The sequence below is a fragment of the Pseudophryne corroboree genome, unplaced genomic scaffold, assembly GCF_028390025.1.
Source record: "Pseudophryne corroboree isolate aPseCor3 unplaced genomic scaffold, aPseCor3.hap2 scaffold_1439, whole genome shotgun sequence".
In the NCBI taxonomy this organism is placed as follows: Eukaryota; Metazoa; Chordata; class Amphibia; order Anura; family Myobatrachidae; genus Pseudophryne; species Pseudophryne corroboree.
This window is the reverse complement of record NW_026968067.1, coordinates 79,772-101,635: the sequence shown is the minus strand read 5'-3', so window position 1 is coordinate 101,635 and position 21,864 is coordinate 79,772. Positions and strand designations below refer to the sequence as shown.

At 47.8% G+C, this 21,864-nt stretch overlaps 1 protein-coding gene across 1 annotated transcript in view; it reads right to left on the bottom strand.

Moving 5' to 3' along the window:
* Positions 1-1,025: 1,025 nt before the first annotated feature.
* LOC134996873 (aldo-keto reductase family 1 member D1-like) overlaps positions 1,026-21,864 on the bottom strand; it is a 49,725-nt gene continuing 28,886 nt past the window's right edge. The window contains exons 2-3 of the mRNA XM_063951232.1: positions 2,891-3,058; positions 1,026-1,804 (exon numbers count right to left, since the gene is read on the bottom strand). Of these exons, the coding sequence (XP_063807302.1) occupies positions 1,676-1,804; positions 2,891-3,058 (297 nt within the window). The 3' untranslated portion in view covers positions 1,026-1,675. The remainder of the gene's footprint in view (positions 1,805-2,890; positions 3,059-21,864) is intronic.

Genomic DNA, 21,864 nt, shown 5'->3' with positions numbered 1-21,864 from the left:
GCTACTTCCCCCTAACATGAGGCTAATTTCACCTAACATGATGCTACTTCCCCCTAACATGAGGCTACTTTCCCATAACATGAGGCTACTTTCCCATAACATGAGGCTACTTCCCCCTAACATGAGGTTACTTTCCCCTAACATGAGATTACCTTCCCCCAAATATGAGGCTACTTCCCCCTAACATGATGCTACTTTCCCCTAACATGAGGTTACTTCCCCCAAATATGAGGCTACTTCCCCCTAACATGATGCTACTTCCTCCTAACATGAGGCTACTTTCCCCTAACTTTCCCCTAACATGATGCTACTTCCCCCTAACATGATGCTGCTTCCCCCTAACATGAGGCTACTTTCCCCTAACATGAGGCTACTTTCCCCTAACATGAGGCTACTTCCCCCTAACATGAGGCTACTTCCCCCTAACATGAGGCTAATTTCACCTAACATGATGCTACTTCCCCCTAACATGAGGCTACTTCCCCCTAACATGAGGTTACTTTCCCCTAACATGAGATTACCTTCCCCCAAATATGAGGCTACTTCCCCCTAACATGATGCTACTTTCCCCTAACATGAGGTTACTTCCCCCAAATATGAGCCTATTTCCCCCTAACATGATGCTACTTCCTCCTAACATGAGGCTACTTCCCCCTAACATGATGCTACTTTCCCCTAACATGAGGTTACTTCCCCCAAATATGAGGCTACTTCCCCCTAACATGATGCTACTTCCTCCTAACATGAGGCTACTTTCCCCTAACTTCCCCTAACATGATGCTACTTCCCCCTAACATGATGCTACTTCCCCCTAACATGATGCTACTTCCCCCTAACATGAGGTTACTTTCCCCTAACATGAGGTTACTTTCCCCTAACATGAGGTTACCTTCCCCCAAATATGAGGCTACTTCCCCTTAACATGATGCTACTTCCCCTAACATGAGGCTACTTTCACCTAATATGATGCTACATTTACTCAAATATTTGAATACATTTTGCGCAATTTAAATTATTCTTTTTCATGCATTTTTCATATAGATAAACAGACATGTTTTCAGAGAACCCAGACAATACGATCGACCAATTACATGGTGCATTGATGTATCCAATACTGTGGCGTGATACAGAGGAGTCTTTTGCATGATTTTAGCAAGGCTTGGTAAGGACACATCTGTATCTGCATAAAACACAATCACCCCTTTACAATATCACAGGGATTACTGGCGATAAGGAAAGGAATATCAGGTTTTTGGGCATTTATCGCAATTTCAGTAAATATGCCCCTACAAGGCTTTCTCGTGACAGACACACATCGTAGCAGTGCAGGAATAGTTGTTACAGATCTCTTAGCTCTTTGTCTAGAAGTGTTGTGAGGTTCTAAAGGGGTGCTTCACTTTGGAACGGTTGCTGCCTTCTCTTTACCGTAGGACCTATCCCAAAAAAGGTCCAAAGGAATTCACAGAGAAAATGGGGAATGGCGAAGAGGGTGGCGCTACCATAACTGGGGGGTGAAGAAAGGGTGGGGACCCAAAAAAAGGTTGTTTATATTTATCTAAAAAGATCAGTATAGAGTCTTCTTATCCAAGGGTGATCTTCTTTACTCAATCAATTTGACTCGGTAGAACGTTCCTATTATCCGTGAAGGTACCTGCCCCGTATTCCCCATTTTCTCTTAGCTCTTTACCTTAAAGGCCATTGGCATCTCCACTACATACAAATCCACATAATCCAGTCCTAATGTCTTTAAGGTCTTCTCCAACATTGGTCTGACCAGTTCCGGTGGGTGGCACGTGTTACACAGCTAGGAGCAGGGATAAAACAATAAATCATCAGTGAATATTGTTTCTCAAATTCAAAAGTTCTGTTTCACAAACCCAATATATATATAACTTTTTCCCCCCACAATATTTTTAATCAAACTTTATTCGGACAAGTGAATAACTGTTGGTGGTCTACATCACGCAGGTTCCAGTGAACATTTCATAAGTGAAAGGGGAAATGTTTTGGAAGAACTTTCAGAAACCTCTCGGCTATTTATGTCTGTGTACGGGAGCCAGGCGATGGAACCAAGAGGTGTCTGGTAGGCCCCTAAGGTTCCTGGAAATAAAGGAGAATCTGCCACAGCTTCTTAGGACCAGGAGTCCTTCCAACCAGAAATGGGTTGTGTTCTCTAATCTTGGGAGAGGTCACAACATAGAGCTATCTGCCAGGAGAATATTCAGTTACTCATCCGTTTACTGAAAGGTTTTCTCAAGTTCCAAATAACAGGAGTAATTCCTGGGGGAAAGGGGAGTCACCTTGGCCAAGGACAACGCTACTTATTTTATTTTTAACGTCACTATTAATTTGGAGATATATGAAATCACCAGTTTGTATTATCAGTGTCACATTGAATTATATGCATGGAGAAGGCTTGCAAGGATGTGGCCAACAATCTGGCCTACGGTAAATACAGCGGCTGGTTAGTTCTAGATTTATATTAATGTGGCAGGCAAGCAAGGCAGTACTTACTTTATATTAGCTTGGTGGCTTTTTCCAGAAACCAGTAATGGAAAGTAAGGTTAACGTGCCTAAATGCTTTGTGCCATTTATTCTGGTTATTCATTTAGTTCTCTACATAGGGGCCAGAAGAGCAACAACTTAGAAAGAAGGTGGGAGAGGTGAAATCGGGGGCAAAAAGAGAGGTCGTTTGAAGGTAGTAAGTTGCATTTGTGGTCTCTGTGGTCAGCAGAGAGATCCATTGTATGGGTCAACCAATACTCATGTGAATGCAACCTAGAAATTCTCTAGCCATCAGCATGATTCAACCAACAAAATGGCCACCTCCATAGTGTACACCTGGATTGCAGTCTCGACAACATGGAAAATGTGAGCTTTTTGTGCTTACTTTCCCACAGTAGAAGATATCTTCTCGTTTCACTTTCCCCTCTGCAATCTTCTCTCTGATGGCCTCTCCCACCTCATGCTCGTTATAATATAGGAAGGACCCATCGATGTGACGGTAGCCAATGTCTATGGCCAGTTTTACAGATTCTAGGCAGGTTCCTTTAGTGATCTACAAGATACAAAACAGAGGATATTATTAAGACAAAAAAAAAATCCGTAAATACATTTTAAAAAAACCTCACAAATAAAACAACCCCAAAAAAGTCAGGTCCCATTTTTATTCCAGATACTTTATTTGCCAATGACTCACAGAACTGAGGCCTTGGCTTCTATTCCCACAAAAGGTCCTGTGTGGAATTTATATACAGTACTCCGCCCTTTCTTGTATGGGTTTCCTCTGGGTACTTCGATTTCCTCAAACACACCAAACATATACTGGTAGGTTTATTGGCTTATAACAAAAATTTACTCTAGTGTATATGTGTGTGTACGTGTGGTGGGGAATATAGATTGTAAGCTCCACTGGGACAGGGACTGGTGTGAATGGCCAAATATACTCTGTAAAGCGCTGCGGAATATGTGTGTGCTATATAAATAATTGAGAACCCACTGCCTACAGGGGATTGGAGGAAACCACCCACTGGGCTGAGCCACTTTTCATACAGGTTCTCTCTTCCTTAGGAACCAGGGTCGCCACTGAGGCATGAGGTCTCACTTTCTGCCTCACACCTCAGTGATGCCACTAGTTCCCAATGAATTGATAGGCTACATCTTCAAGGCCATTGGCTCAGTCAGCAACCTGGCTTCCTCCAATGTGTTGGCATATTTTTGTTTTGTTCAGAGACAAATACGCAGAGGGATTCTAAGCGGCAGAATTACCAGTCTTACTTATGGCAATAACACGGCGCGGTGATGTCTATTAAGTGCCGTGGCAGAATGTACAGTACGATGCTGCAATACCCCTTTTGTGATCACCACCTCGGTATAACGATAGATCAAATGCAGTCAAATAAACGCTTTATTATTTGAATAAATCTCTTTTAGTCTCTACAGATTTTTAACAAAATATAAATAATAAATTAAATTACATCTGTTTTTAAACTTTTAAAATCTAATTTATATTTTAAATATAAATTTCTACTTCAGTATGTCAATAAGATAAAAACCCAAATCTATATCATGTGTGCGCTCATCTATTAAGATAACACAGATATGTTTTGTTAAATTACTGAGGTAAAGTCATTGATTTTTTTTTTAAATTGCCGCAATATATGATGGTAAAAGAACGTTATTGCCATTTTTGGGGTCCTAAGAATAAAATAACATTGCCACTGGAAATGAGTGTTAAAAATTTGGTCAATCTATAGAGATGTAAATTTGAGACGTGTTGATGTAAGTAAATATGAATCCATGGTTCTTGGCGTTAGCCGAGGAGCACCCGTAGCAGATATGGTAAACAGTGACAGGACCATTTTTGTAGTTTATTAAATTCTACCCGCCTGGAGGTGCAATCCACATTTTGATCCGATTGTCCGTTTAGGAGTTATCATTCTCGCAACGCAAGCCGCGCATTGGTAATAACATCATTATGTCAAGCCCCCTTTTCATCGCCTTAGGGGAGGTTTATCAAAATTCTAATTATGTAGTTTTCCTATTTCCCACCAGCAGAATACCTATGTTACATTTCATCTTCCTAACATATCGGGAAGTAAGAGAATTAGTGAGTGAGTGAGTGAGTGAGTGAGGGCTTTTACTTTTATATATATAGATATATCTATTAATGCAGTGAGTCGGCACTCCAACCGGTTTCAGTGTAATATAACATTTCCTCAGAGCACGAATCATTCACCAAAGTTTATATAAGTAGAATTATGCTATTTGAAAAACTTACTATAGGCATACCTCCCAACTGTCCCTATTTCAGCAGGATAGTCCCATTTTTCAGACACTGTCCCGTTGTCCCACCCGTGGGCCAAAGTGTCCCGCAGACGGTGGGGGAAGGGGGGGAGGGATTTGGGGGAACATTTACCATCGCTGCTATACACAGCTATGTAGCGGGTTATCCCAGCTGCCCAACTGCTCGGCTAGTGCTGCGCACGCCCCAAAAATAACGAAAGAGAGGGACATGCTGTGAGGCCACGTGCCCAGTGAGGTCACGCCCGGTCCAGCTGATGCCACGCCTCCTTTCCAGGGGGTCCCAATTCTTTTCATCAATTGGCGGGAGTTTGTATGTTCTCCCTGTGCCTGTGTGGGTTTCCTCAGAGTGCTCTGCTGTCCTCCCACATTCCAACAACTCCTGATGTGTCCGCAGACTGTAAGCTCCACTGGGGCATGGACCAATGCGATACTGTCTGCGCTGCATAACGTGTGTGCGCTATATATAAATAACTGGTAATAAATAGCTCGTCTCCTCCAGCAACTGCCAAGTCCCAGGCTGGCGCAGATCTGCGGTTTCCATTGCAAAACGCGATCCAACCGCAAAAGTTTAAAAAAAATGCGGGCGAATGCGCAGCACCCATCCTGCGCATGCACCCACATTTTCTGCGGGGGCTGCAGAAAATGTGATCACCACTGCCTGTCAATCAGGCAGAGGTGTTCATGGGATGGGGGGGAGGATGGCGATCGCAATTTTTGTTTCATCAAGGGGGGGGGGGTGTAGCGGCAGTCAGCATGCTGGGTGGTCTCGCCCTGCGACGGGCGGCCCCCCAGCATGCAAACAAAAGGCCAGCGTTCTGTAGTGTATATCTCTATAGTCGCTGGAGACGGCTATATATGGGGATAGCAGTGCCGGCGTTCTGCAGTGTATATCTCTATAGTCGCTGGAGACGGCTATATATGGGGATAGCAGTGCCGGCGTTCTGCAGTGTATATCTCTATAGTCACTGGAGACGGCTATATATGGGGACTGCAGTGCTGGCGTTCTGCAGTGTATATCTCTATAGTCGCTGGAGACGGCTATATATGGGGACTGCAGTGCCGGCGTTCTGCAGTGTATATCTCTATACTCGCTGGAAACGGCTATATATGGGGATAGCAGTGCCGGCGTTCTGCAGTGTATATCTCTATAGTTGCTGGAGACGGCTATATATGGGGATAGCAGTGCCGGCGGTCTGCAGTGTATATCTCTATAGTCGCTGGAGACGGCTATATATGGGGATAGCAGTGCCGGCGTTCTGCAGTGTATATCTCTATAGTCGCTGGAGACGGCTATATATGGGGATAGCAGTGCCGGCGTTCTGCAGTGTATATCTCTATAGTCGCTGGAGACGGCTATATATGGGGATAGCAGTGCCGGCGTTCTGCAGTGTATATCTCTATAGTCGCTGGAGACGGCTATATATGGGGATAGCAGTGCCGGCGGTCTGCAGTGTATATCTCTATAGTCGCTGGAGACGGCTATATATGGGGACAGCAGTGCCGGCGTTCTGCAGTGTATATCTCTATAGTCGCTGGAGACGGCTATATATGGGGATAGCAGTGCCGGCGTTCTGCAGTGTATATCTCTATAGTCGCTGGAGACGGCTATATATGGGGATAGCAGTGCCGGCGGTCTGCAGTGCATATCTCTATAGTCTCTGGAGACGGCTATATATGGGGATAGCAGTGCCGGCGTTCTGCAGTGTATATCTCTATAGTCGCTGGAGACGGCTATATATGGGGACTGCAGTGCCGGCGTTCTGCAGTATATATCTCTATAGTCGCTGGAGACGGCTATATATGGGGACTGCAGTGCCGGCGTTCTGCAGTGTATATCTCTATAGGCGCTGGAGACGGCTATATATGGGGATAGCAGTGCCGGCGTTCTGCAGTGTATATCTCTATAGTCGCTGGAGACGGCTATATATGGGGATAGCAGTGCCGGCGGTCTGCAGTGTATATCTCTATAGTCGCTGGAGACGGCTATATATGGGGATAGCAGTGCCGGCGTTCTGCAGTGTATATCTCTATAGTCGCTGGAGACGGCTATATATGGGGATAGCAGTGCCGGCGGTCTGCAGTGCATATCTCTATAGTCGCTGGAGACGCCTATATATGGGGATAGCAGTGCCGGCGTTCTGCAGTGTATATCTCTATAGTCGCTGGAGACGGCTATATATGGGGACTGCAGTGCCGGCGTTCTGCAGTGTATATCTCTATAGTCGCTGGAGACGGCTATATATGGGGACTGCAGTGCCGGCGTTCTGCAGTGTATATCTCTATAGGCGCAGGAGACGGCTATATATGGGGATAGCAGTGCCGGCGTTCTGCAGTGTATATCTCTACAGTCGCTGGAGACGGCTATATATGGGGATAGCAGTGCCGGCGGTCTGTGGTGTATATCTCTATAGTCGCTGGAGACGGCTATATATGGGGATAGCGGCGAATCTCTGAAAACCACACAGAACAGCGACCCTTGATTTGCCCTAAATTATTGCCAATAATTGCACAAAACTAGCCGGCTATTACATTTACCCCTATATGTGGCCAGACTAAAGGATAAGTAGTTTCTCAGTGTAATGTGAGAGATTCATGTAAATTAGTAACATTACATAGTACGCTCCAGACAGAGACGACACAACTCTGTACATCTGCAGCACATGAGGGGAAACCGGCAGGAGAACATTCCGCCGATGATTGCATCTATAGGGAACAAGGGTCATACCCGGCATCTGCGCTCACCTACAGACATTCTGCTCGGGGAGGAAATAAAAGGCTATTTGGACAAAAACATAGAATACAACTGCAAAGCCGCAGATTGTGCAAATGATTTACAGCTGAACTGTTACCCCGACAGAACGTTGAGAATTTCCCTGTACGAGAAAGGGGCCAGCGCCAATTTCCATTACCATGGACAAGAAACTAAATGTACGTCTGTGCACACTTTCCATCCTCACTCACTATGATCGGAAGGCCGGGAAAGGTACCAATGTTCCTGACATAACAAAATATCCAGAATTCACAACAACTCCCAATGGTGCCTAACCTTCCCCAGGGGGTGCCTAAACCTAACCTTCCTCCTCGCAGCCTAAACCTAACCCCCCCTTCCCGCAGCCTAACCCTAATCCTCCCCGGAGGTGCCTAACCCTAACTCTCGTTACCCGTAGTCTAACCCTAGCCCTCCCCCGCTGCCTAACCCTCCCCCCCCCCCCCCAGCATGGAGCTGTGAGCTGGAGATTTCAAATTGACTATAATTACATGTCAGATGAACAGTCAGCTGCCCGAGCTCTTACTGCCCCTCACTTTCTCTATCCACACCAAGGTACCTTTCCCAGCAATTTCACACGGTGACATTTAAACTTTGTTGAAACAATGTTGCTGCACTGTGCAAACAGTTCACCTTTACTGCAGGAGAGCAGCTGTAAGTGTAACATTTTGGTTTTTAACCATATATCAGCTGGACAAAAAAAATAAGATTTTACTTACCGGTAAATCTATTTCTCGTAGTCCATAGTGGATGCTGGGGACTCCGTAAGGACCATGGGGAATAGACGGGCTCCGCAGGAGACATGGGCACTTTAAGAAAGAATTTAGATTCTGGTGTGCTCTGGCTCCTCCCTCTATGTCCCTCCTCCAGACCTCAGTTAGAGAAACTGTGCCCGGAAGAGCTGACAGTACAAGGAAAGGATTTTGGTAATCCAGGGCAAGATTCATACCAGCCACACCAATAACACCGTATAACTTGAGATAAACATACCCAGTCAACAGTATGAACAACAACAGAGCAACAGGTCCAACCCTGATGCAACCATAACATAACCCTTATTGAAGCAATAACTATATACAAGCATTGCAGAAGAAGTCCGCACTTGGGACGGGCGCCCAGCATCTACTACGGACTACGAGAAATAGATTTACCGGTAAGTAAAATCTTATTTTCTCTAACGTCCTAGTGGATGCTGGGGACTCCGTAAGGACCATGGGGATTATACCAAAGCTCCCAAACGGGCGGGAGAGTGCGGATGACTCTGCAACACCGATTGAGCAAACACAAGGTCTTCCTCAGCCAGGGTATCAAACTTGTAGAACTTTGCAAAAGTGTTTGAACCTGACCAAGTAGCCGCTCGGCAAAGCTGTAATGCTGAGACCCCTCGGGCAGCCACCCAAGAAGAGCCCACCTTCCTAGTGGAATGGGCCTTAACTGATTTTGGCAGCGGCAATCCAGCCGCAGAATGAGCCTGCTGAATCATGTTACAGATGCAGCGAGCAATAGTTTGCTTTGAAGCAGGAGCACCAAGCTTGTTGGAAGCATACAGGATAAACAAAGACTCTGTTTTCCTGACCCTAGCCGTTCTAGCTACATAAACCTTCAAAGCCCTGACCACACCAAGCAACTCGGAATCCTCCAAGTCAGTAGTAGCCACAGGCACCACAATAGGTTGGTTTATATGAAAGGATGAAACCACTTTCGGCAGAAATTGTGGACGGGCCCGCAATTCTGCTCTATCCGCATGGAAAACCAGATACGGGCTTTTATGTGACAAAGCCGCCAACTCTGACACACGCCTAGCCGAAGCCAAGGCTAATAGCATGACCACCTTCCACGTGAGATATTTCAACTCCACCGTTTTGAGTGGTTCAAACCAGTGGGATTTCAGGAAACTCAACACCACGTTAAGATCCCAAGGTGCCACTGGAGGCACAAAAGGGGGATGAATATGCAGCACTCCCTTTACAAACGTCTGAACGTCAGGTAGAGAAGTCAACTCCTTTTGAAAGAAAATGGATAGGGACGAAATCTGGACCCAATTTTAGGCCCAAATTCACTCCTGACTGTAGGAAGTGAAGGAAACGGCCCAGCTGGAATTCCTCCGTAGGGGCATTCCTGGCCTCACACAAAGCAACATATTTTCGACATATACGGTGATAATGTTGAGCTGTCACGTCCTTCCTAGCCTTTATTAGCGTAGGAATGACCTCCTCCGGAAATGCCTTTCTCCGCTAGGATCCGGCGTTCAACCGCCATGCCGTCAAACGCAGCCGCGGTAAGTCTTGGAACAGACAGGGCCCCTGTTGCAACCAGTCCTGTCTTAGAGGAAAAGGCCACGGTTCCTCTGTGAGCATTTCTTGCAGATCTGGATACCAAGTCCTTCGTGGCCAATCTGGAACAATGAGTATCGTTCTCACTCCTCTTTTTCTTATTATTCTCAGCACCTTGGGTATGAGAGGAAGAGGAGGAAATACATAGACCGACTGGAACACCCACGGTGTCACCAGGGCGTCTACAGCTATCGCCTGAGGGTCTCTTGACCTGGCGCAATACCTCTGTAGTTTTTTTGTTGAGGCGGGATGCCATCATGTCCACCTGTGGCAGTTCCCACCGACATGCAGTCTGTGCGAAGACTTCCTGATGAAGTCCCCACTCTCCCGGGTGGAGGTCGTGTCCCGGGATGAACACTGCTGACAGTGCGCTTACGTGATTTTCCGCCCCGCGAAGAATTCTGGCGGCTTCCGCCATCGCTTCCCTGCTCCTTGTGCCGCCTTGTCGGTTTACATGAGCCACTGCGGTGATGGTGTCTGACTGAATCAGAACCGGTTGGTCACGAAGCAGGGTCTCCGCTTGACGTAGGGCGTTGTATACGGCCCTTAGTTCTAGGATGTTGATGTGTAGGCAAGTCTCCTGACTTGACCACAGACCTTGGAAATTTCTTCCCTGTGTGACTGCTCCCCACCCTCGGAGGCTTGCATCCGTGGTCACCAGGACCCAGTCCTGAATGCAGAATCTGCGGCCCTCGAGAAGGTGAGCACTCTGCAGCCACCACAGGAGAGACACCCTGGCCCTGGGGGACAGGGTGATTAACCGATGCATCTGAAGATGTGACCCGGACCACTTGTCCAGTAAGTCCCATTGAAAGGTCCTCGCATGGAACCTGCCGAAGGGAATGGCCTCGTATGATGCCACCATCCTTCCCAGGACTCGAGTGCAGTGATGCACTGACACCTGTTTTGGTTTTAATAGGTTCCTGACCAGTGTCATGAGCTCCTGAGCTCTCTCTATCGGGAGATAAACCCTTTTCTGGTCTGTGTCTAGGATCATGCCTAGGAAAGGCAGATGAGCCGTAGGAACCAACTGCGACTTTGGAATATTTAGAATCCAGCCGTGTTGCCGTTACACTTCCAGAGAAAGTGCTACGCTGATCAGCAACTGCTCTCTTGATCCCGCTTTTATGAGGAGATCGTCCAAGTATGGGATAATTGCGACCCCTTGCTTCCGCAGGAGTACCATAATTTCTGCCATTACCTTGGTAAATATTCTCGGTGCCGTGGAGAGACCAAACGGCAACGTCTGAAATTGGTAATGACAATCCTGTACCACAAATCTGAGGTACGCCTGATGAGGTGGATAAATGGGGACATGAAGGTATGCATCCTTTATGTCCAGAGACACCATAAAATCCCCCCCTTTCAGGCTTGCGACGACCGCTCTCAGCGATTCCATCTTGAACTTGAACCTTTTCAGGTATATGTTCAGGGATTTTAAATTCAATATGGGTCTGACTGAACCGTCCGGTTTCGGGACTACAACATGGTCGAATAATAACCCCCTCCTTGTTGAAGGAGGGGAACCTTGACCACCACCTGTTGAAGATACAATTTGTGAATTGCAGTTAACACTATTTCCCTCTCGTGGGGGGAAGCCGGCAGGGCCGTCGGTGAGGGGGCATCTCCTCGAAGTCCAGCTTGTATCCCTGAGACACAATATCTATTGCCCAGGGATCCAACAGGGAGTGAACCCACTTGTGGCTGAAATTTCGAAGGCGTGCCCTCACCGGGCCTAGCTCCGCCTGTGGAGCCCCAGCGACATGCAGTGGATTTTGTAGAGGCCGGGGAGGACTTCTGTTCCTGGGAACTAGCTGTGTTGTGCAGCTTCTTTCCTCTACCCCTGCCTCTGTCAAGAAAGGACGCACCTCGGACTTTCTTGTTTCTTTGTGATCGAAAGGACTGCATTTGATAATGTCGTGCTTTCCTAGGCAGTGCAGGAATATAAGGCAAAAGATCAGAATTACCCGCCATACCTGTGGAGACCAGGTCCGAGATCCCTTCTCCACATAATCCTCAGCCTTGTAAGGTAATCCTTCCATATGCCTCTCAAGTCGGCATCACCTGTCCATTGCATGTTCCACAGGACACGTCAAGCAGAAATCGACATAGCGTTGACTCTAGAACCCAGTAGACTAATGTCTCTTTGGGCATGTTTTATATATATATCTAAGACAGCATCTTTTATATATATATCTATATATATACATATATATACATACTAGGGTCTCAATCTCTGCTGATAAGGTATCTGTCCACGCTGCTACAGCGCTATAAACCCATGCCGACACAATCGCCGGTCTGAGTAGTGTACCAGAATGTGTGTAAATGGACTTCAAAGTACTTTTACTGCATGCTATCTGCAGGATCCCTGAGGATAGCTGTTAAGTCAGCGCTACCTTTTGGGCAAACGTGACACCCTAGGGGGAGATTCCCATCGTATCCTGGCCCTAGTAGGGAAAGGATACTCCCTGAGAATTCTTTGTGGGAAACTGCAGTCTCTTGTCTGGAGATTCCCGCTCTTTTTCTTCATGAGAGGAGGGAAATTTACCTCAGCTTTCTTCCCCTTAAACATGTGTACCCTTGTGTCAGGGACAGATGAGTCATCAGTGATATGCAAAACATTTTTTTATTACAATAATCATATATTGAATACTTTCCAGCCATTTTGGCTGTAACTTTGCATTATCGTAGTCGACACTGGAGTCAGACTCCGTGTCGATATCAGTGTCTATTATTTTGGATAGTGATCATTGAGAGACTCTGAAGGTCTCTGCGACATAGGGACAGACATGGGTAGATTCCCTGTCTGTTCTCTAATCTTTTGTGCAATAAATTTACCTTAGCACTTAATTTCACATATCCAAACAGGTGTCGGCGTTGTCGACGGAGACACCACTCACACACACATTTGCTCCATCTCCTCCTTAGGGGAGCCTTTTACCTCAGACATGTCGACACACACGTACCGACACACCACACACTCAGGGAATGCTCATCTGAAGACAATTCCCCCACAAGGCCCTTTGGAGAGACAGAGAGAGAGTATGCCAGCACACACCCCAGCGCTATAAACCCAGGAATAACACAGTAACTTAATGTTAACCCAGTAGCTGCTGTTTATATTGATTTTTGCGCCTAATTATGTGCCCCCCCTCTCTTTTTACCCTCTTCTACCGTGTATCTGCAGGGGAGAGCCTGGGGAGCTTCCTCTCAGCGGAGCTGTGGAGAAAAAATGGCGCAGGTGAGTGCTGAGGAAGAAGCCCCGCCCCCTCGACGGCGGGCTTCTGTCCCGCTTAAATATACATTTTCTTGGCGGGGGCTCACACATATATACAGTGCCCAACTGTATATATGTGTACTTTTGCCAAAAGAGGTCCATATGCTGCCCAGGGCGCCCCCCCCTGCGCCCTGCACCCTTACAGTGACCGGAATTTGTGAGGTGTGTGGGAGCAATGGCGCACAGCTGCAGTGCTGTGCGTTACCTCAGTGAAGAACGGAGTCTTCTGCCGCCGATTTCGAAGTCTTCTTGCTTCTCATACTCACCCGGCTTCTGTCTTCCGGCTCTGCGAGGGGGACGGCGGCGCGGCTCTGGGATCGGACGACGAGGGTGAGATCCTGTGTACGATCCCTCTGGAGCTAATGGTGTCCAGTAGCCTAAGAAGCAGGACCTAGCTTCAGAGAGTAGGGCTGCTTCTCTCCCCTCAGTCCCACGATGCAGGGAGTCTGTTGCCAGCAGAGCTCCCTGAAAATAAAAAACCTAACAAAATACTTTCTCACAGCAAGCTCAGGAGAGCTCACTGAACAGCACCCAGCTCGTCCGGGCACAGTCTCAAACTGAGGTCTGGAGGAGGGACATAGAGGGAGGAGCCAGAGCCCACCAGAATCTAAATTCTTTCTTAAAGTGCCCATGTCTCCTGCGGAGCCCGTCTATTCCCCATGGTCCTTACGGAGTCCCCAGCATCCACTAGGACGTTAGAGAAATAAAAATGTTTCCCAAACATTTTATGCTCAATTGGATGCGATCGTTTTTAATGTGGCTGAACATCAACTTTTATTGCAGCATAAACCGGACTGTACTCTGGAGAGATGGAGACTCATTTACATGTCAATAGAATGTAGAATGGACTGAGGAGGATTAACAAAAAAAAAAGGAAAATAGGTAAACGGATGGCGGGCAGAGCAACGTGTTCTGACCACGGCGAGAGAGGGGATTCGGGTGATGCACTGATAACGTGGAACAATAATCCGCAGGGATTTACTGAAGCCCATTATTCAGACTGTGTCCTACTTCCAGCCTATTCTCTCGGCCTAATGCGCCCACTCTGCCCTAAGCTTACACCAATGTGTTTACTAGCGAGGGAAGCAGACGGGGATCAGCGTGCTGTAGGAGTACCGCACATCTCTATACAGAGCATCTTAGTGAGCTCCACTTAAGGCTAAATAAATCGTTTTGGATGTATCATCATTAAAGAGTAAGGGGGACCATTAATCAAACAAAATTTGCGGCTTTGTCCCCGAAAAAGGAGAGTTACGGTAGACTTACCATTGTTAACTCTCTTTCTGCGAGGTACATTGGGTTCCACAGGGAAACATCAGGGTGTAGAGTGGATCTTGATCCAGAGGCACCAACAGGCTAAAGCTTTAGGCTATCCCAAGATGCATTGCGGCCTCCACTATATCCCCGCCTCCAGGCACTGGAGCTCAGTTTCGTTAACCAGTCCAATGTAGGAGCAGGTAAAAGAGAAGGCAGATGTTAGTCACATAGAACCACATTCTCACGACAGGAGAAAGGACCAGCGGCTAATGCCATACAAGCCCATAGAAGCTAGGTGCGTCAGGGTGGGCACCCTGTGGAACCCAGTGTACCTCGCAGAAAGAGAGTTAACAATGGTAAGTCTACCATAAATCTCCCTTTCTGCAGCAGGTTACATTGGTTTCCACAGGGAAACATCGGGGATGTACTAAAGCAGTTCCTCATGGGAGGGGACGCGCCTTAGCGGGTATGAAAGCCCGGCATCCAAAGGAAGCATCCTGGGAGGCGGAAGTATCGAAGGCATAGAACCTAATAAACGTGTTCACAGAAGACCACGTAGCTGCCTTGCACAATTGTTCTGCGTACACAGCGAGCCGCCCAAGAAGGACCAACAGACCAAGTAGAATGGGCATTAATAGCAGCAGGAGCTGGGAGTCCAGCCTGCGCATAAGCTTGTGCAATCACCATTCTAATCCATCTGGCCAAGGTTTGCTTATTCGCAAGCCAGCCACGTTTGTGAAAACCAAACAAGACAAAAAGGGAATCTGACCTCCTGATAGAGGCAGTCCTATCCACATATATACAGAGAGCCCGTACCACATCCAAAGACCGCTCTTTGGAGGACAAATCAGAAGAGATAAAGGGCGGATCCACAAACTCTTGGTTAAGGTGAAAAGATGACACCACCTTAGGTAAATAACCTGGGCGCATTCTAAGAACTGCCTGGTCACGATGAAATATTAGAAAGGGTGGACTACAAGACAATGCGCCTAAGTTCGACACCCTTCTAGCAGAGGCAATAGCCAGTAAAAGCAAGACCTTGGCCATGAGCCATTTAAGATCCACTGTCTCAAGAGGTTCGAATGGAGACTCTTGCAGGGCATTCAGGACAACAGACAGATCCCATGGAGCCACAGGAGGGACATAACGAGGCTTAATTCGTAAGACACCCTGAGTAAATGTATGACCGTCAGGTATAGACGCAATGTTTCTCTGACACCACACCGACAAGGCAGATATATGAACCTTGAGGGAGGCCAGACGAAAGCCTAAGTCCAGGCCTCTTTGCAGAAAAGCCAGATTCTGGAAGTTCCGAATCTGTATGCATCATAATTCTTATCAGCACACCAGGTGAAGTAAGAATTCCAGACCCTGTAATAAATCTGAGCTGAAGCCAGTTTACAGGCTTTTAACATAGTTTGGATGACCACCTCAGAGAATCCTTTGGCCCTCAGGAGTGATGCTTCCAAAGCCACGCTGTCAAAGCCAGCCTGGCCAGGTCCGGATAAAAACAAGGGCCCTGTACGAGGTGGTCTGGGCCCTGAGGAAGTAGAAGAGAAAGCTCTGTCGATAGACCCTGCAGGTCTGAGAACCATGCCGTCTGGGCCACGCTGGAGCGACTAGAAGTAGAAATCCTCCTTCTTGTTTGAACTTCTGCAGGACCCTGGGCAGGAGTGACACTGGAGGGAACACGTAGGGCAGCCGAAAGTTCCATGGAATTGCCAGTGCGTCCACGAATGCCACGAACGCTGCTTGGGGATCCCTGGTCCTTGATCCGAAGACCGGATTATGTTGAGACGCCATCTGGTCTACGTCTGGTAGGCCCCACTTGTCCACTAGGAGTTGAAAGACTTCTGGATGAAGACTCCACTCTCCGGTGTGCACGTCCTGGCGACTGAGGAAGTCCGCATCCCAGTTTAGGATGCCCGGAATGAACACTGCCGATATTGCTAACAGATGGCATTCCGCCCAACTAAGGATTTTTGACACTTCCATCATAGCCATGCGACTTCGAGTGCCGCCTTGATGGTTTATGTATGCCACCGTAGTGGCATTGTCTAACCGTACTTGGACTGGCCTGTTCTGTACTAGCGAGGGCGAGAGTCAATGCATTTAACACCGCCCGCAACGCCAAAATGTTTATTGGGAGGAGTGACTCCTCTTTGGTCCAGCGACCCTGAAAAGAGTGTTGCTCCAACACCGCACCCCATCCCCTCAGACTGGCGTCCGTTGTCAACAGGACCCAGTCGGGGATCCAGTAGGGATGGCCCCTGCTCAATTGCTGGTCCTGTAGCCACCAGGTCAGCGACAGACAAACCTCTGAAGTCAAAGTGATCATGTGAGATCTGATCCAATGAGGTAGGCCTTCCCACTTGGAAAGGATTACCCTCGCAGAGGGCGAGAATGAAATTGAGCGTACTCTACCATGTTGAATGCCGACACCATCAGGCCAAGTACTTGCATCGCCGAGTGTATCGACACTCTGGGGTGACAAAGGAAGCATCTTATCCTGTCTTGAAGTCTCAGGACTTTTCCTGGAGACAGAAACAGTCGTTGACTGTGTGTATCCAGGAGTGCCCCCAGGTGCACCATGCTCTGAGCAGGCACCAGCAAGGATTTTTTCCAATTGATGAGCCACCCATGTGCTTGTAGGAAGCTTACCGTCAGTTGTAGATGACTGAGGAGGACATCGTGGGAGTTTGCCAGAACCAGCAAGTTGTCCAGATATGGCAGGATCCTGACTCCCTGGCAACGGAGATGGGCTGTCATTACGGCCATGACCTTGGTGATGATCCGAGGAGACGTAGCCAGCCCAAATGGCAGAGCCTGGAACTTATAGTGGAGGTTTCCAATAGCAAACTGCAAATACTGCTGATGCAACATGGCAATAGGTATATGCAGGTACACATCCTGTATATCCAGGGATACCATATAGTCTCCGAGTTCCATAGCCAGTATAATTGAGCGCAGTGTTTCCATACGGAACTTGGACACTCTCACAAACTTGTTCAGTGATTTGAGGTTAAGTATAGGCCGGAAAGACCCATTGGGTTTCGTAACTAGAAACAGGGTCGAGTAGTAACCTCTGCCTCTCTGGGGCAGAGGAACTGGCACTACCACTCCTGTATTCAGGAGAGAACTCACAACCTTTTGCAAAGCTAGCGCCTTTAACGGATCCAAAGGGATAACCGTGGTGCAAAACTGGCGAGGAGGACGTCTCTTGAAGGAGACCGTGAGAGACAACTTCTCGCACCTATGCGTCTGAAGTGGTCATTAACCAGACCTGGGTGAACTGCAGAAGTCGGCCTCCCACCCTATCCGACCCCAGGGGGAGGCCCGCCCCGTCATGCGGCAGGCTTGTCTTGTTTAGAAGCAGGCTGATGGGCCGTCCAGGACTGCTTTACCTTGGGCTTAGTGGTTTGGGAGCACGAAATTGTCTTGGGTATGCCTTACCTTTTGCTTTCCCTTGAGGCCGAAAGGAATGAAAAATGGTAACTTTAGCCTTCTGTGCAGAAGGATTAGTATTTGGGAGAAAGGCAGTCTTAGCAGCCGCCAATTTAGACACAATTTTATTTAGGTCTTCCCCAAACAAAATGTTCCCCTTAAAGGGGAGTATCTCCAAGGTATTTTTGGAGTCTAGGTCCACTGACGATGACCTCAACCACAGAATACAGCGAGCCAGGACAGACGTAGTCGACGCCTTGGCTGCCAACACACCCGCCTCAGAGGATGCCTCCTGAATGTAATAGGCAGCGGTGGTAATATGAGACAGGTATTGTCTGGCATTGTCAGATATAACCTCGGGCAGCTCTTCCTCTAATGCCTGAACCCATGCTTCAATTTCTTTTGCAGCCCAAGAGGCCTCAATAGTGGGTCTATGTACTGCACCTGTAAGGGAGTAAATAGATTTCAGGCATCCCTCCACACGCTTATCTATCGGTTCCTTCGGTAAAGAGACAGTGGTGACAGGCAGAGTGGTTGACACCACTAGGCGGGTGACATGAGAATCCACCGGCTGTGACTTTTCCTACTTGTTACATGACTCTGCAGGGAGAGGATAGCGAGCCAAGGCCCGTTTAGACAGAGGGAATTTCTTCCCTGGTTTAAACCAGGGCTCCTGCCTCATGTCCACCCAATGGTGTTCTGTGATTGAGGTCAAGTGCCAGCTCCCCTATGCTGGACTTCCACCCCAGGTACTAGCGAGCCTTATTAAATGGGGCATTAGTACACCAGACCTGTGCTCTATTGCCCTGGTGGTCTAGTGGGGTCCTTGCTCGGTGACGGTGTCCACTCCAGTGCCGCGACCTAGGGAGTCTCCCTAGGTCGCGGACGGATTGCGATTTAATAGTGGGTCCCTCCTGGAGGACCCTCTTACCTCCTCCCCGTAGCAGCCACGCGAACCATGAGAGCGACTGCGACCGTGTGCTAAAGCCGAAGAGTCTCCGCCGCAAGTACCCGGGAACAGGCCGTGGGAGTATGCAACGCCGCTTGGGAGGTGATGGAATTGCAGCGGTGAAGTGTCACCATGTAATACAGCGCTGACAGCCCAGTTTTGAAGAAATTTTCTGTCAGAAAAAGCTTTTTCAGGGCTGCCCAGTGCAGCCCACCTGTTAAGTGACCTGCTGCTGCAGACACCAACTGAAACTGAGCTCACAGTGCCTGGAGGCGGGGTTATAGAATAGGCCCCAATGCATCCTGAGACAGCCTAAAGCTTTAGCCTGTTGGTGACTCTGGATCAAGATCCACTCCCGATGTTTCCCTGTGGAAACCACTGTAACCTGCTGCAGAAACACCCGTTTTTCGGGAGGTTAGCCGCAATATTAAGTATCCCTGGAATGTATGAAGGGGGGATTGCAGCAGATGCCTGCTTTGTCTTGCCCCTGTATTGCCGCCCGCACCCGCATCCCCCGTATGTTTCTAAGGGGAATGCGATGCTGCCCGACGTATCATTATTGGGAATGCGATATTGGGATATCGGGATATTGTTCCCCGCAGCTACCATAGTCTTTTGATTGCAGTAGCCCGTTGTAGCCTGCGTAGATCTGGCAGGAACCCTACGATGGAAATGAAGCCAGAAATGACAGACACATGACCGCACATTCACAGAGGCCTGGACACTACACTCGGCTTCTTTCGAATCCCCTGTCCCTGCATGTGCCAGGTGATAAACGATACTGTAGGTTCACGTATTGCAATGCGATTCTGGGCTGTAAGATCCCGCGCAGATCGCAGTCAATTTGTGATTCATGATAAATGAGTCCCCCCTTTAAGAATTTATATAAGGTATTTGTAGCTCAGCCTAACGCTGGCCGGTATCCGTTCACATGGTCGACCATGTTATGGTCGACAGTCATTAGGTCGACCACTATTGGTCGGCATTGACATGGTCGACATGGACACATGGTCGACACATGAAAATGGTCGACACATAAAAGGTCGACATATGAAAAGGTCGACATGAGTTTTTTTAACTTTTTTTTCTTTTGGGGAACTTTTCCATACTTTACGATCCACATGGACTACGATTGGAACGGTAAAGTGTGCCGAGCGAAGCGGTAGCGGAGCGAAGGCACCATGCGAGGGGACGCGGAGCACTAATTGGGGTTCCCAGTCACTTTACGCAAAAAAACGACACCAAAAAAAGTTAAAAAACTCAAGTCGACCTTTTCATATGTCAACCTTTCATGTGTCGACCATTTTCATGTGTCGACCATGTGTCCATGTCGACCATGTCAATGTCGACCAATAGTGGTCGACCTAATGACTGTCGACCATAACATGGTCGACCATTCATACCGGAACCACGCTGGCCATACACTAGGTCAATATCGTGTATGAATACATGATATCGACCCATCATTCGATCCATCGCATGCACATCGTGCATGTTTTGGGTGCAAATACAAAGAAATGCGCGACCTCGTGGGTTGTACATCGTATCAACTGATGATATATGTGCTGCACATATACAATAAGCCGATCCCAGCCGCTGGCAATTGGACTGAACAATTGTACCGTACAATCTATTGCACGCCAGGGAGCTGGCGGGATGGAAGGGGGGGTGTTTGTAGGACGGCTTGCATCTAATGCGAGATGTCCTAGTGTATAGGCGGTATAACTTTGCACTGCTTTGTGGTTGTGCAGCCTGATTCTGTGGTGGACAGAGCTAATGCATTGGGCGCCACGTATGCATTAATTCTGTGCATGCATCCCAATGGTTACCGATGGTCTTTGGATGCAGCAGCGGATCAGAGAAGCCGGCATAGTTTAGCACAGCTGCTGAGTACAACGACTGCGCTAATGCGTAAATCTCTGAATCGGGCCCGAATGACTGTAGTTGTATGATTGAGTCTGAATCTAATGGTGCAGATCGCTGTGTTATTTGCTCCTCATTCTGAATGTAACCGGCTTACACGTTCCCAGCAGAATTCTGTTCTACAAGATGTGTGAAGTGACAGCAGCTGGGACTGAATATTTATTACAATGCAAAAAAAAAACTATGAATATCTGCGTGAATGGACAATGTATTACAATACTGAATGTTTGTGTGATCAGGCGCCAATAAACCCTAACAAAGTGTCCCCACGCGTCCATGATGTGTGATCACCAGGCTGCAGTGAGAATGGATATATCAATGTGATGGTGATGTCTACAGATAGTAACAGAAAACGCCAGCACCCAGCATCTAGGAATAAGCCCCGCTGTTGAGGAGAGGCAAGAGAGAGAATGCATCAGCGGGGGAGAATGTATCTGAGGGGGTGACTAGAGAGAGAATGTATATGAGGGGGAGGCTAGAGAGAGAACATATATGAGGGGGGATTATAGAAAGAATGTATATGAGGGGGAGGTTAGGGAGATAATGTATTTGAGGGTAAGGCTAGAGAGAGAATGTATATGATGAGAGGCTATAGAGAGAGAATGTATATGAGGGAGAGGCTAGAGATAGAATGTATATGAGGGAGAGGCTAGAGAGAGAATGTATATGAGGGGGAGGCTAGAGAGAGAATGTATATGAGAGAGAGACTAGAGGGAGAATGTATATAAGGGGGAGGGTAGAGAGGGAATGTATAACTTTCCTGCATACGGGTGGTGTAATAGAAAGCTAAGATCTGCTCTTGGAGTTCCACTGAAAAAAAAAAAAGTTATACAAATAGATAAGCAGCTATACCAGTGATCTGACCATAACCTGCTGTATGGGGCAAAGCAAGAAAAGCCGACAGCAAAGACCATAGGGTTTTCTATCCTTTAACCACTTGCCTGGCATGGTGGTATCAGATGCGACCATGCCTGCAAGTGCTTTTTCTGACCTGGACGCACAGGATGCGACCAGTCAGATAAACTGTTAGCAGCGGCAGGGAAACTTTCCTCCTCTGCTGCTATGAGAGGGACCGGAAGGTCCCTCTGCCTTCCAGCACCCAGCC